Raw genomic sequence first — 14,794 nt, 5'->3', positions numbered from 1 at the left:
AGACAAAGAGATCATACCTTTAATATTTAAAGAAATATTTTAAATCAGTAACCAAAAACTAAATACCTTGATGAATAAAAGACACAATATACCAAAATAAAGAAATAAAAAGGCAATACAAATGGCTACTGACCATATGAAAAACATTCAACATCACTGTAAGCAGAGAGACCAATTAAGATGAGGTAGCATTTACCACTTACCCAATTGGTAAAGAGTTGTAAAAAGGAAAACTAGTGTTGACAATGGCTGGAAACACTGAGAGTCTCATATTCTGCTGATAGAAGTATAACTTGGTCAAACTATATGGAAGGAAATTTGGCAGTGTATATCAAAAGCCACACAAAGATCCACACTCTTTAATACAATAATTTGACTTCTTGGAATTTATGTTAAGAAAATAAATATTCCTATCAAGATTTATATGTAAGAATGTTCATCACAGCATTGTTTACAAATTATGAAAATTGGGAACTAAGAATAGATTTCAGTTTAAATAAAATATAATAGAATCTTCAGATAGAACAATATGCAGCCTTTAAAACCATGTTCTTATAAAAATATTTATACACAAGAAGTATATTCAATATCTTGTAATAAACTATAATGGAAAAGAATCTGAAAAAAGATTTTTTATATATATATATATATATATATTCTTTTTGAATCACTTTGCTGTACACCAGAAACTAACACAATATTGTAAATCAACTATACTCAATGAAAAGGAAGAAAGAAAAAAATAAAATAGAGAAAGAAATATTTATATATGGGAAAATGTTCACAATATTTTAAGTGGTGCAGAAGTATATGGTAAAACTGTAATATGTTAAAGTCCTAATTATAGTAAGAGACACAGAAACAAAACTGTATGAAATGTAACAAAATAGCAAGTGTGGGTTTTGATTGGAGGTGATAGGATTATTGGAGATTTTAATTTTCTCTTACGTTTTTCTGTTTAAAAAGTTCTATTTCCCAATTTTTAAAAATCACTCTCTTTGAGATAGTAATTTCTCTTCTGGAAATCTAGCTTAATGGAAAAATCCTACAGAGGGAAATTTTTGTATAAAGAAGATCAGTGTCATTTATATAGAGAAAAAAAAAAGATGGAGCCAAATATGCAACCAAAGCAAAGGAGAAATCACCAAAGAAAGGCAGAACAGAAAATTGTATATACATTATAAATATACAATTTTTAAAACTAAGAGTAGATAAAAAGACCAAATGATGTACACCAAAATATTAACAGTGGTTAAGACTGTGGATTTTTCTTACACTTTTCTAGACTTTTCAAAGGTCCTTAACTATCTTTAAATGTAATTACTTTAAAACCCCCTCCCCCCAAAAAATCTTATAAAGGTGCCATAGAAAATCAACAAAGTATAAATATGAGTTAATTACATGTAAACATAAGGAATAATTCTGTTGCTATGCAACCCTACCTTAAAATGTAACAATGTTTGTTTTCAGTTACAACCATTTTCCTTAAATGTCTTAGAAAGTTTATGTCACAGGAGCCATGACATATTGTTACTTACTTTATACAGTAAAATCCAAAACTTGCATGATTTACAAATATGTTTTTTTCTCTAATAATCCTCATAAAGGTTAGAGAGTGCTTTAGATATTGTAATAAAGTAAATACCCTTCATGTTTCCAATTTAAAAAGATATAGCAAATAGGTAAAGGCATATTCTCTGCAAAGAAAACATAGTAAAAAGTAATAATCAAAACATAGATGTCCTCAAACTTCAATGCCTCTCCACACTTTAGAGACAAACAAAAGCATGTGAAAGCAGAGAATTAAACAAAAGTTTCTTTGCAGCATATGACATTAACCATTCAGAGAAGTTAACAAATTAGCACTATCTAGTTTTCTTATTATTCATAGTCATAAACTCAACAGAACATATTAGTGTATAAATAGTTCTCAATTTTTCTTATTTGAATGTTGGATAAGTATGCCAACACAGCAACCTCTCCCTGTTAGGTACTAGTTAAAATAGGCTATTTAATCTTTGAGGTTTAAGAGCCTCCCAGAATCTCCTCACAAAAGAGAGAGAGTAAAAAGAGATGAAAAAGAAGCAAACAACAATTTAAAAAGGCACCTGCCTCTGAACAAGGTCGTATACTTTAGAATGTAACCACAGCTTCTTGTACAACACTTTAGTCAGCAAGCAAAACTGTATTTTAAAGGGATACTATTTGTTAAAAGACAACAGACTATTAGGGAGACAATATCTGACTCCAATCAAAATATTATCATCATGTTTTCCTTACCTCACAAAATACACACACGCTTTCTTCATATGAATAAATATATGAGGGTGGGAGCGCTACCCTTAACCCAGAAACAGGTTCTGCAACACCCACAGATCCAACCTGTCTTCGTGAGATGGTGAGTCCAGCTTGGCACGATGTTTGGCTGAGGCATTCAAAGGACCAGAGTCACTGCCAATATCCTGCAGAAGGAAATGACTTGAAGACCGGAAGCTGCCCTAGAGGCCTCTGGGGAAGGTGCTCCAGTCCACTGGGAAGAGAGACACAGGCCCCTCACCGCCTGACTAGGAGAGCAAGGGCACCGGAACTGGAACATGGTAACCCGCCTGCAGTTCAAGAGCGGCAAGGGACAGTAAAATGACCTCCCAAGAGTTTGTCCAATCATCTAGTAAACCCCAAACTTTGAGGGGCTAGTAGGACAGGGTTTTGCCAAGACAAGCACAAGAGGGTGAGGGAGATGTCAGCATGATTAATCAATACCACCTGAGGCAGCAACTCGGGGTGTGTCCACACTACACCTCAGTCATTGCCTGACTGTGATGAGAAGTTCCTTCAGCTACTGCCACTGAGAACTCGATCTTCCAACGGAGCCCCTTCCACCTTAACTTTCCTAGATCAGGCTCAGTCAGCATCCAAGACTGAGAACACAGCCCTCTCTCTTGCCACAAACCCACTAAGACACCACAGCAGGTGCCAAATTTATATTTACACCCCCACCAAACAAGGGGTCTTTGTCTTTTCCCAGTCAAGTTTTGATACTTCTGAATTCCAACAGAGAAAGAGGAGAACAGCAGACAAGCCCAGCAGGGGTGAGCTGGGGGTCGCCGTTCCCTGGTGGTCCTAGAGTTTCCTCCCTCAGATCCTACAGCTCTTAGTCACCCTGACTACAGGAAACTGCTCTCAGAGAGTGTAGATAAGTTACTAAATAACTGTACTTCATGTTCCTAATTTTGTGTGCTCATCTGTCTTGTCTCCCTGATGATGTCAGCTCCTTGGGGGCAGGACTCTATCTTCCATTTGGTCAGTGATTCCCACACAGCTAGAAAAGTAAAATACCCTGTACTCCCTACCACATGATACTAAGGAAAACACACAAATTAAGGATGACAACACACCACAGTCCTCCCTAACACACCACTAAGAGAGAAGAGCTACACAGGCAATAAATCTTAGAGCCAATATAGCTAGGGCTCCTACTAGAGTATTATATAGAAACATATATTTACATATATAAGTAAATTAATACAATAATTGCTTTGCTTTGCTCATTCCTAGCTATGGCTTTTCATCCCACCTTCTTGGCTTTACTATTCTTTTTAAAGTCACAATGTATTTTCTGCCACAAAGCTGGTCCTCCCTTCAAAAAGGAGAGGAGAAAAGAAAGAACAGACCTACAGCCAACTTCCTACCACTGCCAACGAACACTGCTGTTTGTCCCATCCAGAGACCATGAGCATATCCTTTCAGATCTGAAGCCACTTCCTTCTTCCTATCAAGAACAGCAAGACCAGGGCTTCCCTGGTGGCGCAGTGGTTGAGAGTCCGCCTGCCGATGCAGGGGACACGGGTTCGTGCCCCGGTCCGGGAAGATCCCACGTGCCGCAGAGCAGCTGGGCCCGTGAGCCATGTCCGCTGAGACTGCGCGTCCGGAGCCTGTGCTCCGCAACAGGAGAGGCCACAACAATGACAGGCCCGCGTACCGCAAAAAAAGAAAAAAAAAAAAAAGAACAGCAAGACCAAGTGTCTTTGTCAGTGGAGCACTCCTGGGCCCGTTCTTGCAGACTGCTCAGTTCTGCTCAAGAGGTCCTCCATTCCTCCTTTATTCTCCCTTCCTTCTTCCATTCGCTGCAGCAGCCCAGACACCCCACCAAAGCAGGACTGCCTGAAATGAGTGACCTTTATATCTTTTTGCACTAACATATCTGAGGGAAATCCCTGCACCAGACATGTGTTCATAGGTTAACAAAGCAGACATCCTCAAAGACAGCATCATTCACAAGGGCTGAGGACAGAATTCCTTAATGGACACCAAAAAGTCTGTGGAACTTTTAAGTATTCTAGTATCTCAGGTAACATTCTGATGGAGGGATAAGGAAGCTTCCACCAAAGTCATACATGACACACACATGGCAGTCCTAAGACTTTGGATAGATCACAAAAAAAACTTTTTTTTTTTTTTTTTTCTTTACAACAAAACAACTTTACTAGCCTTATGGGGACACCAGAGCAGCTTCCTTCTCCCTGGTGAGCTAGGCATTCTGTAAGAAGCAGGGGAAGAAAATGACCACAGAATGCAGTCAAAGCAACCCACCTCTAGCACTATCAAAGAATAAACAAACAAACAAAAACAAAACAAAAAGCCCTTGGCTTCCCTAGATTCACTCTGCAGTGATTCCAAAACTTCCCTAGTGTAAGAATTACCCGGCTATTTCTTAAATATACAAATTCCCAGACACTATTCCATACTCACTGGATCAGAATCTCCAGGAGAAGACCCCAGGTATTCCTATTATAAGAGAGGTTAGGGAAACACTGCTCAACAAATGCTTCCCTCCCACAAGTGCCCCTCTGGGCAGGGAAGTATAAAACACATAGGGCTAAGGTGATTAACCCAAACAATCACCCCAGACAGGATCATCTTCATGCTCCTCACTGAGTTTAACTCCTTCTACGGAGGGGTGGGTGTCAGTTCAGTAAAGGGTACCTTTGGATCCCTGTCACCCACAAAGGGCTCAGGACTCTTTGAGACAAATGCCTGAGAAGAATGCCAATGGGGGCAAGTCATAAGGAGGCAGATTACAGCTGGATATAAAAAGATCTTTCTAAGAATTACAGCTGTCCAAATCTAGACTCACCTGCCTCCGAAGGCAGGGAGCTGTCTATCACAAAATGTGTTCAAGGAGAAAAAAGGCAGGCTACATCTTAACCAGGATGTTGTTAAGAGGATCAGAACCAGCACAGGGAAGATAGGACTAGGTGAACTTTTCAAAGTTCCTCCCAATACATAAGTCAATAAAGAGGAAAATTTCAGCTACCCGTTAATTAATAAAAAGAGATAGCATAAAAGTCTGTAGGTGGGGTCAGCCTTCAACTGATCTTTTCTCTTCAAAGGAGAAAGGAGCATAAGGACACACCCCTCTCTTCCAGAATGTCCCAAAGCTGGGGAGGACAGAGCAGGAGTCACAGGTGCTCTAACCAGGACCTGCTGCCCAGCTGACTCTGACTCTCAGAGAAGGGATGTGTGTGACATGGTCCCTGCCCTCAAGGAACAAATCTCATTTTGGAGATAGCTCACACTCTATGATTCTCTCAAAAATTTATTTATCATGTCTCACTGTTAGAGTTGCTTGTCAGTGGTGGTGGTTTTCAAGGGAACGCTCTTGGTGGGAAAAAACAAATACACTTAACGTAAATATTCTCTCAGTCTAGTACAAGTTTGCAATATCCAGCTCAGGATGAAAAAAAACTCAAAATAATCATCTAAACAAACTTAGTTAATTCTAAGTTTGGGATTGACATGTACACACTGCTATATTTAAAACAGATAACCCACAAGGGCCTACTGTATAGCACAGGGAACTCAGCTCAATATTCTGTAATAACCTAAATGGGAAAAGAATCTGAAAAAGAAAGGATACTTGGATGGGTATAACTGAATCACTTTGCTGTACACCTGCAACTAACACATCATTGTTAATCAACTACACTCCAATGTAAAATAAAAAAAAATTTTCTTAATTCTAATTTTAAAAACACTATATTCCAAGAGTCCCCAAAATGTCCAAATTACAGTAAGGTGTGGCAACTCTGGACAAAATAATAGAAATTGCTCTCACAGTAATATAGTAATACAGGAAGCAGTAGAAGCAACTCAAGTGAGAGGCTGGGGGTGGATGCCAGCACCTTTGAGGTTAAATTCCAAAGTAAAAGTGACCTTTATGAAGGTCAGAAGTGATCAGAAAAAAAAAAAAAGAGAGAAGAAACTACACACACACACACACACACACACACACACACACACACACAAAGAGGGAAATTCAAAATGGCAAGTTTAAATAAAACATCTGGGGAAGGGAGAAATTTGGTTTTTCCCCCAAATGTAAGGTAAACAATAACTCTTGCAAATACTGTCTTTTAAAAAACTGACTTGAAGTACCACAGGAGTCCAGAATAAGAAAATGACTAAAAGTAATTGTTCAATTAAACAAATATTTATTGAGTGCCAATTAGATGCCAAGGCACCATACTAGGTACAAGGGGGGGCATTAGAATAAACACAACTGAAAAGACACAATTCTTTTCCTCAAGAGGCACACATTAACAATAAGCACTTGAGGAAGTTCTAAGTATTTTTGTGTACATGAGCTCATTTGTACAAGAGATGGAAGTGGTGTGGAAAATGGACGAGGCACTAGACTGAGGACCAGAAGAGAGAAATTCTAATCTCGACTCTAGTCTTGGCTCAGTGATTACGAACAAAGTGCCCGAGCAAACGGTGGACCAAAGCAGTGCCCCTCCAGCAACAGCACAAGACTAATTAATAACTGACCTGGAGGAGAATTCTGGTCTTCTGGCTTCTAGTCCAGTGATCTGCCCCAAATATAATGCATATGGTAGGCCGATAAGAAAGAAAAGTAGAGGAAAAGAAAACCCTTTGGTTTCAAGTCATTTGCAGAGAAAGGAGAGCAGAGAGAAGGAGAATAAGGAAAGGGTGGAAGTAAAATAAAAGGTTCAAGTTGCGGCATCCAGGCAGAGACGTCAAGAAAAGAAGCACTTAAATAAGCACTGTACACACAGTATAATGTAAAATCTCGTATTATATTCTCATGCAAACCATTGCTTAGAATTTTTCGCTCTAAAACCGTTAAGGACCAATAGACAAACTGTCCAAAAATGATACATATGAATGAAGTTTGAAGAAAAAGAGAGAAGAAAGGGAGGAGGCAGTTTATAATAATATCCTGCAAATATATGAAGCCCTTCTAAAGAGACAATGTGGACCCACTGTGCCCAGATGAACAAGAAGAAACAGTATTATACTCTATAGCTTTTATGCTGGCAATTTTAAAAACCTTTGGGAGTCAGAAGGGCTAAATACTGGAATGGCTGACTAAGGTTCAGTCCATTCTGGAAATTATTAAAATTAAAAAGGAAAGACCCCATATGCACACCTGAAGGCAGAATAATGAAATATCATTGAGTTCCAACCAAGTTGCTGTAACAGAATCACCTGTAAACCTTGAAAAATACAGAATCTCAGATCTACTGTACCAAAAGCACCCCAGCTGATTTTGATGCAGCCAGGATGTGGAGCTTTGTTCTACTGCCGTGGACAGGGTAAGGAGGGTAAGGAGGAAGGAAGGAGGGTAAGGAGGAAGACCACTAGGAATGGCATCCGAGAGTGGGAACTAGATCAATGCAAATTTTGTGGGCAAAATAGAATTTCTGCGGGTGTGATATTTTTAAAATGTGTTGTAAGGCTGGTCTGAAGCATCCAAGCATATCCCACCGAACTTAAACATTTTCTAAGGCTCCTGAAGTCAGCAACTATAGTTCAGGTGAACCGAAAGTTACTCCTCTATGCTATAAGAAGCCCACAGAAGAGGCGGTAGAGTGGGAATGGCACAGGGAGATGCCAAAAAGATGTGGCAAGTATTTTTTAGAATCAAAAAATCAGGAAAAAGAAAAGAGAGACTAAAAAAAAAAAAAAAAAATCACTCTCCTTCATCCCTCCTCCCCAACAAGAAATAATAACAATACAGAGAGAACAAGAAGAAAAAGGAAAACAGTTTTAGGGTAAGTTTTATCTCCATCTGAAGGAAAAAACAATTGGTGATTTTTTTAAAAGAGAAGAATTCAACTGAGAAATCATCTAGCAGGCAGCAAAACCAGGGAGTCACTTCCCATTGCAAAGCAAAAGAAAACAAGGAGCAAGGGGTGGTCTTGATAGCTGTTTAGACAATCAGACAGATGGGTTGACAGCTCCTTGCCTTAGGAACTCAGCGATGTTTAAATTAACAATTGGCCACTAGCCAAACAGAGGAACACTCAAAAGTTTGGAAGGGTGTGTTATAATTGGTACCTTGGCAAAACACAATGATAATAAATTGAGAAGATTCAAGCAGCTTTCACTGCTAGACTCTGAAAAGATTCAAGATTTGTACCAATAAACAGGTTTTTTAATCTCTTCTATTTTTGTGTAGTTTAGCATCTGAAGAACACCTAAAAATCAAAATACCTAAATCCTATCCTTTGAGCTAACACTAACACTCGACTTGTCCACCTAAAAGCTAGCTAGTAAGAGCAATAACTCATCAGTGCAGAAGTATAGGTCCTAGAATGAGAGAAACCTTGTGTGTCAGAGTAATCCTATTTCTGACATCAGTCTCATCATTAAACACTTAATTTAGCAAATCGCTTTGCAAACATATTTATTATTCCCTCCAGCTCTCTAAAGTAAGTGATCTCTTTGGTTCTCTTCCATAGATAAGACAACAGACCATGAAGATTAAATTATTTACTAAAACAAGCTAATGGTAGACCAAGGATTATAACCCTGGACTAGCCCATTGTTTATACTCCTCTCTATCCTAAATTTACACTTATACTAGAACTTTCACTCAAAGAAAAAGGAAAGGCAAAAATACTATCATATGTGTTTTGTTAAACGCTTCTGAAACAAGAGCTTTGGTTCATCATCACACAGCATCCTAGCCCACTTCTGAAATTCTGAGGGACCCAGAAGTGTATGGAATTTGAATTTTCCAAGAAGGATCTGTTTGATGTTGAACAACCCAGCACTGTGATAAATAACCTTGATGTCTTTTAAACATCTGTGATTGGCATGTCGACTGTCTGTTAACAATGAACAAAAAACAAAGTTTTCTGAAGCTCATCTTCATAACTTTCTCTTTGCAAAGAGACATAGATCACGTACTAGTCTTCTTGGTAAGGGTAAAAAATCTTCCTTCAGATTAGGCTAGGAAAAGAAGGGGCCCCTTTCGGTTCAACAAACATGCACAAGCCACCATCCCACTGGAATCAGAGAGTTCAAAAAAAAATAAAACACAGCCCTGCCCTGAAAGGACTTTCTGAATACCTTTTGACTGCCATGGGCTTAATATACATTCTCTTAATTAATCCTATTAGCTGGGTAATTTCATTCCCATTTTATTGGTGACTTCATACAACAGAGCTGGATTTGAACCCAGGATTAAAGAGCAGAGCTCCAAAGCCCAAGCTCTTTCCACTAAACAGTCTGAAGAAATCTGCAATCTAAGAGTGTGGGTGGGATGGGTAAGATATGATTCGATTTCCTTTCCTTGATCCAACCGTGTTCAGAAAGACTGTTGCAAATATCCAACCATAAAGAAGCTTTCGAAGGCACCACTTTGAATTAACGTATCCACTGTTCCTCACCCGCCCCCGCCCCACCTCCAACCATGCCAAAAGAACAGCAAAAGCTGCTGCCAGGTTGGAGGAGTTGGTGATCGTCACACCACATTCCTGGGGCTGGACACAGACTCTGAAACAGCGCCCGAGCTCTGCGCCTCGGAAAGAATAACAGCAGTGGAGATTTTTAAATCATGTGGCTCAGCAAGCAGCCACACCAGTTTTCCTACTGCTCCTGCCTCCACCTTTCAAAGACTCGAGCAAAACTTTACACCGGATTCATGGTGACCGTGGATTCAGAGTGTCAGAACTCAGGCGCGCCGCAGAACCCTGTCCCCATCCAAACCAAACCCACCCACTCAGACTGTGGGCCTCCTCTTAGCAAAGCTAAGTCTGGCTGTGAAGGTGTAAGCCGTTGGCCTTGGAGGCCCTGCCCCCGCTCCCTGCACGCCAGGATCTGGCATTCCTCCGCTCAGCCCATCTGCGCTCCGCGGCCGGCGATGGCTGTCCCGGGCAGCCCGCCCTTGGCTCTCCCTCGACCCCAGGAAACGCGGAGCAAAGTGGGCAAAACTGCCCAACTCCCCGAACTCAAGTGCTCCAGAAAGGGAGTTTCTGAGACTTGCTGCCCGCCTCCGGCCGAGGAGGCGTGCGTGCGGCCACCGGCAGAGGGGAGCAGGAGGCGGCGAGGAGCGCGGGGGAGGGGGCGCGCCCAGGGAGGGGGGCGATGATGTCCAAACTTTAGGAACTAAGTGGCCTCACTCCACGCCGACGGCGGGCCCGGCCTTCTCGCAGAGTGGAGGACTGAAGGGTGGGAAGGGTCGCCCCAGGTGGCCGGCCGGGCCGGGCCGGAGGGGCACGGAACGGGGCGCAGGGGACAGCACCCCACGCCCCGATACTCACCAAGCGCGGGGGTCGCGCGGCACAGCCACAGTGCCAGCAGCGCCCACAGCGGAGCGGGGCGCAGGGCGGGCATCTTCTCGGTCGCCTCCTCCTCCGCCGCCGCCGCCTGGGCAGATCCACATGGGGAGGGGGTCCCGAAAGAGGAGCCCCCACTTTTTCCTCCTCTCCTCCTGCTTCTGCCGCTCACGGCCTAGCGCTGCGCCCCGAAGCTCGGGCTTCCGTGCCTCCACTCCCTGCACCCCAAGTCCGCCGCTCCTGGGCCGCCGCCTCAGCCGCCGCCCGAAGTTTGGCTGAAACTTTCTTGGGTGTGCAGCGAAGCAACCTCGTGTGTCCTTCCGCCTCGGCCTCCTCCTCCCACCGCAAACCCCGCCCCGCTGTCGCCGCGGCCAGGCCCCGCCGCCTTCAGCACCCAGGGGTTTCCCGCAGGAAGAAGCGCCGGCCCGGGCTGCGCGCGGAGGGATCTACTATGAGTCTTCAGACACCCCTTCCAGCCTCGCCAACCCGCGTCGGGTCCCGACGCGCCTTAACTCGATCGGCGCTGGAGCGTCTCTCGGGGCCCGACCTCAGCCGACGGGGTGGGTGATAGGACCCTGAACTTGAATCACTAGGGTTGTCGAGATCCTGAACTTGCCGGAGCGACAGACATCATCCAGTGAGATAGGTTTCGCCCACACACCCCCACACATCCATCCACACACTCCCGGGCCAGCAAGAGGAATGCGGTAGAGAGGGACCAGTGCTGTCAAAGAAGGTAACGGGCCAAGACGCCAAAGTCCATTTAAAATGAACAGAGCCATAAACTGGGGTTGCACCCTTCATTCATTCATTCATGCAGTCAGTCAGTCAGTCAGTCATTTAGCAAATATTTCTTAGGCGCCTTACTTTGCGTAGCGGTGTGCCCGGCACAATGGACTGTTACTAAAGACGCATGCTGCACAAGATAGTTTTGAGGACTGAGACATTGCTGCTGCGGGCTGCAGGATTCAGGGAAGGCTTTCATGAAGGAGCTGGGATGAGAGCAGGATCTTGAAAGGTTAGTAAAATTGGCATAGGACAAGGAGATCAGCTAAGGATATCCCATTGTAAGATGTTGATAATAGCTAAAAATCAGAAACAACCTAAATGCCCACCCATAGAGGAATGGATGAATAATGTATGGTATATTTGTAAAATGAATTTGTAAAAAGAATTTGTAAAATGAAACACAATACAGCAATTGAAAAGACTGTATTCATATATGTCAATAGAGATAAGTCTTAAAAATAAAAAGATAGTAAAAAAAAACTAATTTCAGAAGGAACTATAAACCATTTCTGTATATTTAAATGTTTTCCAAACAATACTATATATTATTTATGAATACATAATACACAGTATATGGTAGAAGACTATAACCAGAATAATGGTTACTTCCTCGGCAGGAGAGTGGGGAATGTGATCAGGTATGGGTACAAGTGGGCTTGCTATTTGTAAGAAAAGAGCTGAAATAATCAAAAAGTTTGTGTGAGCATAACATTCCAGGGGAAGGCCATCATTAAAAGCAAATAAGATAAGGAAGTCAGTAGATGAGTTCTGGCACTATTAGCAACGACCCACCAGAGTCAAGGCGGGAAAGGAGGTTGGCAGAAGAGTATGCAGGACCTTGAATGACAAGCAGGGGATGGGGGGTACAGTTATCTCTCAGGTCATAGAAAACCATTGAAGGTTTTTGAACAGGAGTGAGACTTGATGGAAAGGAAAGTTGCTCTGATAATCCTCTGCAAAATTGATTGTCAGGAGCAAAAGGTGAACCGGAGTCCAAGGACCAGTCAGGAGCTTGTGAGACAGTCCAGGCATGGGGCGATGAAGGCCTGCAGTAATGAGGTAAATTCCAGAATGGAAAGGAGGGAATGGATCTGAGACAATCTTGAAGAAAAAAAAAGGGGGGTGGGAGGTAGGAGGTGGGAGGGGAGGCAAACCTATGTGACTAGTTGGATGTGGGAGTTTATGATCCTATTGGGAAGGGGAATCCTACCCACAGAGCCTCTCCCTGGCTCCTGCAGGATAAAATCCAAACTTCTACAAATGGTAAACATAAGGCCTTTACTTCACTGGGCTCCAGATCTTGTCCTCTCTGCCCGCACTGTGAACTTTACACAATAACAGTATTGAATGACTTGAGACTCCCCTGAACATATCGTCTTGCTTCAGTCTCTGCACCTTCTGTCCCCTGATTTGGAATGACTCTTGTAGTCCCCTTCCCTCTTCCTCTTGGTGAACTTCTAATCACTCATCCTTCAGTCCTGAGAAGGCTCTACGGAGACTGTAACGAATTTCCATCCCTCACTGACAGTCCCTCCACTGTACTGCTTCTTTATCTTACACTGTTATCTATTTTTTCACACAGGACCGTTTGTATTTCTATCTTCTCAACCAGATTAAGAGGGCCGTACGGGCAAGGACCATGGCCTTATTCATTCCCAGTATCTATCACATAAGAACTAGAATGTAAAACAACACCAAACAAGTGCAAGTCAGTATGATCATAGGCCTATGATTTTCCAAACTGGATTTTAATAAGCACTTTATAATAGAGAAGCAAGTACTATTATTGAAAGTAGTCAGCTTGGGATGCTAAAAACTCTTTTCAAAAATAACATAATTAGTCAAAATAGTTTTGGAATTTCCCTTGTACAAATATGTTCAGAAAAAAGATGATTAAATTACTTTTTAGGTGTTGACCCGTGGGGTTACCAGCTTGATCATTCACCTTACTCACTGAATAGAGTTCATAATGACTTGGCTGTATACAAATTTTTGAAATCACCTGCAAAGATTTGATTTGTCATTATTAATAGAGCCAGAAGAATGTAAAAGTAATCACCCCCAAAGAGCAGCTCCAGAAATGACTGTACCTACAACATTATTAAAATATGTATGTGATTTCTCAAGGTGACTGTCTCAAGGAAAGCAATTACTTTGTTCACATGCAAGTTTTGTTGGATTTGTTATTAAGTTACATTTATGGCGTACATCCCCATAAGGACAAAAGTAATAAAGAATAAATGTCATGAATGGAAGTCAGGGAAGGCTATGACGGAAGAGGTATTTGAAGGGACGTGTTTTGAAGGAAGTTATGCATTATAAATTGGTAAAAATGAACAAAAAGGGAGCTGAAAATCAAGGGAAGAAATTGGAATCAGCAAAGACTGAGAGATGAGAGCAAGTAAGTCCAACCCATCAACTGGCATTCTGGTGAATATTTACCATGGTCCAGATCCTGTATGAGGAGTTGAGGGATAAAGAAAGAGAGAGAGAAGTAACAGACAATTAATATCCAGTGCAACAAGTAGAATGTTCACAGCTGAACATTCACAGCTGAGGGACTGTGTGTCATGTCCCAGCCCAGGGGTGGTCAGGGAAGTCTTCCTGGAAGACCTCAACATCTGGACTAAGAATTGGAGGACCAGAAGATTAATGAGGTAAAGAAGAGGTGATTTCGCATGGTTAGAGGTCTAAGCTGTCTCAAGCACAGGGAATGAGTGTAGAGGCAGGTGAACAATAGAGAGGAGAGATTGTTCCCTACAGTGGGAAGATAAGAAGTTAGGCAGGGGCTGTGGGCGTGCAGAAAAGATAGGCATTGGCTCCTAGACTCGTAACTGCTTAGGTGAGAGAGGAAAGGTAGACCAAGGAGTCAGCAATGACCTCAGTATCTTAAAGTATTATGAGCTATTCCCGTATACAGGAAATACAGAAGGAAAAGGAGGCTTGGTGGAATAGATAAGCAGGCAAAGGAGCAGTGTAGCTGAAGTGGAAAAACTGTGTTTAGCAGGAGCAACTTGGGCTGTTGACTGCTTTAAGGAGAGCTGGGCAGAGCCGGACTGATCAGCAGGATGGAATTGCACTGAAATATGCTTTCTACTATGGGTCTCTCCCATAGTAGAAGGTAGAAATTTAGCTAAACCTAAATTCCACTGCGTGCATTTAGATGACTGTTTCCCTGATTCCTATCAGAAGCCGGGGGTCTAGTGGTGGTGTCTCAAAACATGAGTAGCATCTGAGGACATAAGATGCCAGGATGTACCTGGCGATGTCAACCCAAAACGTATTCAGCAGTTTAATTACTCAACTAGATTGGGGGATGGCCTTCCCCAAGAACAGTACTTCCAGTCAAAGCAAATTCTAGTGTATAGGAGAAATTGGCAGGAAAACATTCAGGTGATCCTATAACTAAGCAGAGCTAT

General features: G+C 42.3%; 1 protein-coding gene across 2 annotated transcripts in view; it reads right to left on the bottom strand.

Annotated features, from left to right (window-relative positions):
* NOTCH2 (notch receptor 2) overlaps positions 1-10,880 on the bottom strand; it is a 177,962-nt gene extending 167,082 nt beyond the window's left edge. For both annotated transcript variants that reach the window (XM_022583935.2, XM_089917002.1), the window contains exon 1: positions 10,572-10,880. In XM_022583935.2, the coding sequence (XP_022439643.2) occupies positions 10,572-10,644 (73 nt within the window). In that variant the 5' untranslated portion in view covers positions 10,645-10,880. The remainder of the gene's footprint in view (positions 1-10,571) is intronic.
* Between the last annotated feature and the right edge of the window lie 3,914 nt (positions 10,881-14,794).

Source organism: Delphinapterus leucas, chromosome 1 (genome assembly GCF_059928025.1).
Source record: "Delphinapterus leucas isolate spDelLeu-1000000601 "Yukka" chromosome 1, BTC_Dleu_Yukka2, whole genome shotgun sequence".
NCBI classification, from domain to species: Eukaryota; Metazoa; Chordata; class Mammalia; order Artiodactyla; family Monodontidae; genus Delphinapterus; species Delphinapterus leucas.
Note: the sequence above shows the minus strand (reverse complement) of the source record. Positions and strands in the feature narration are given on the sequence as shown.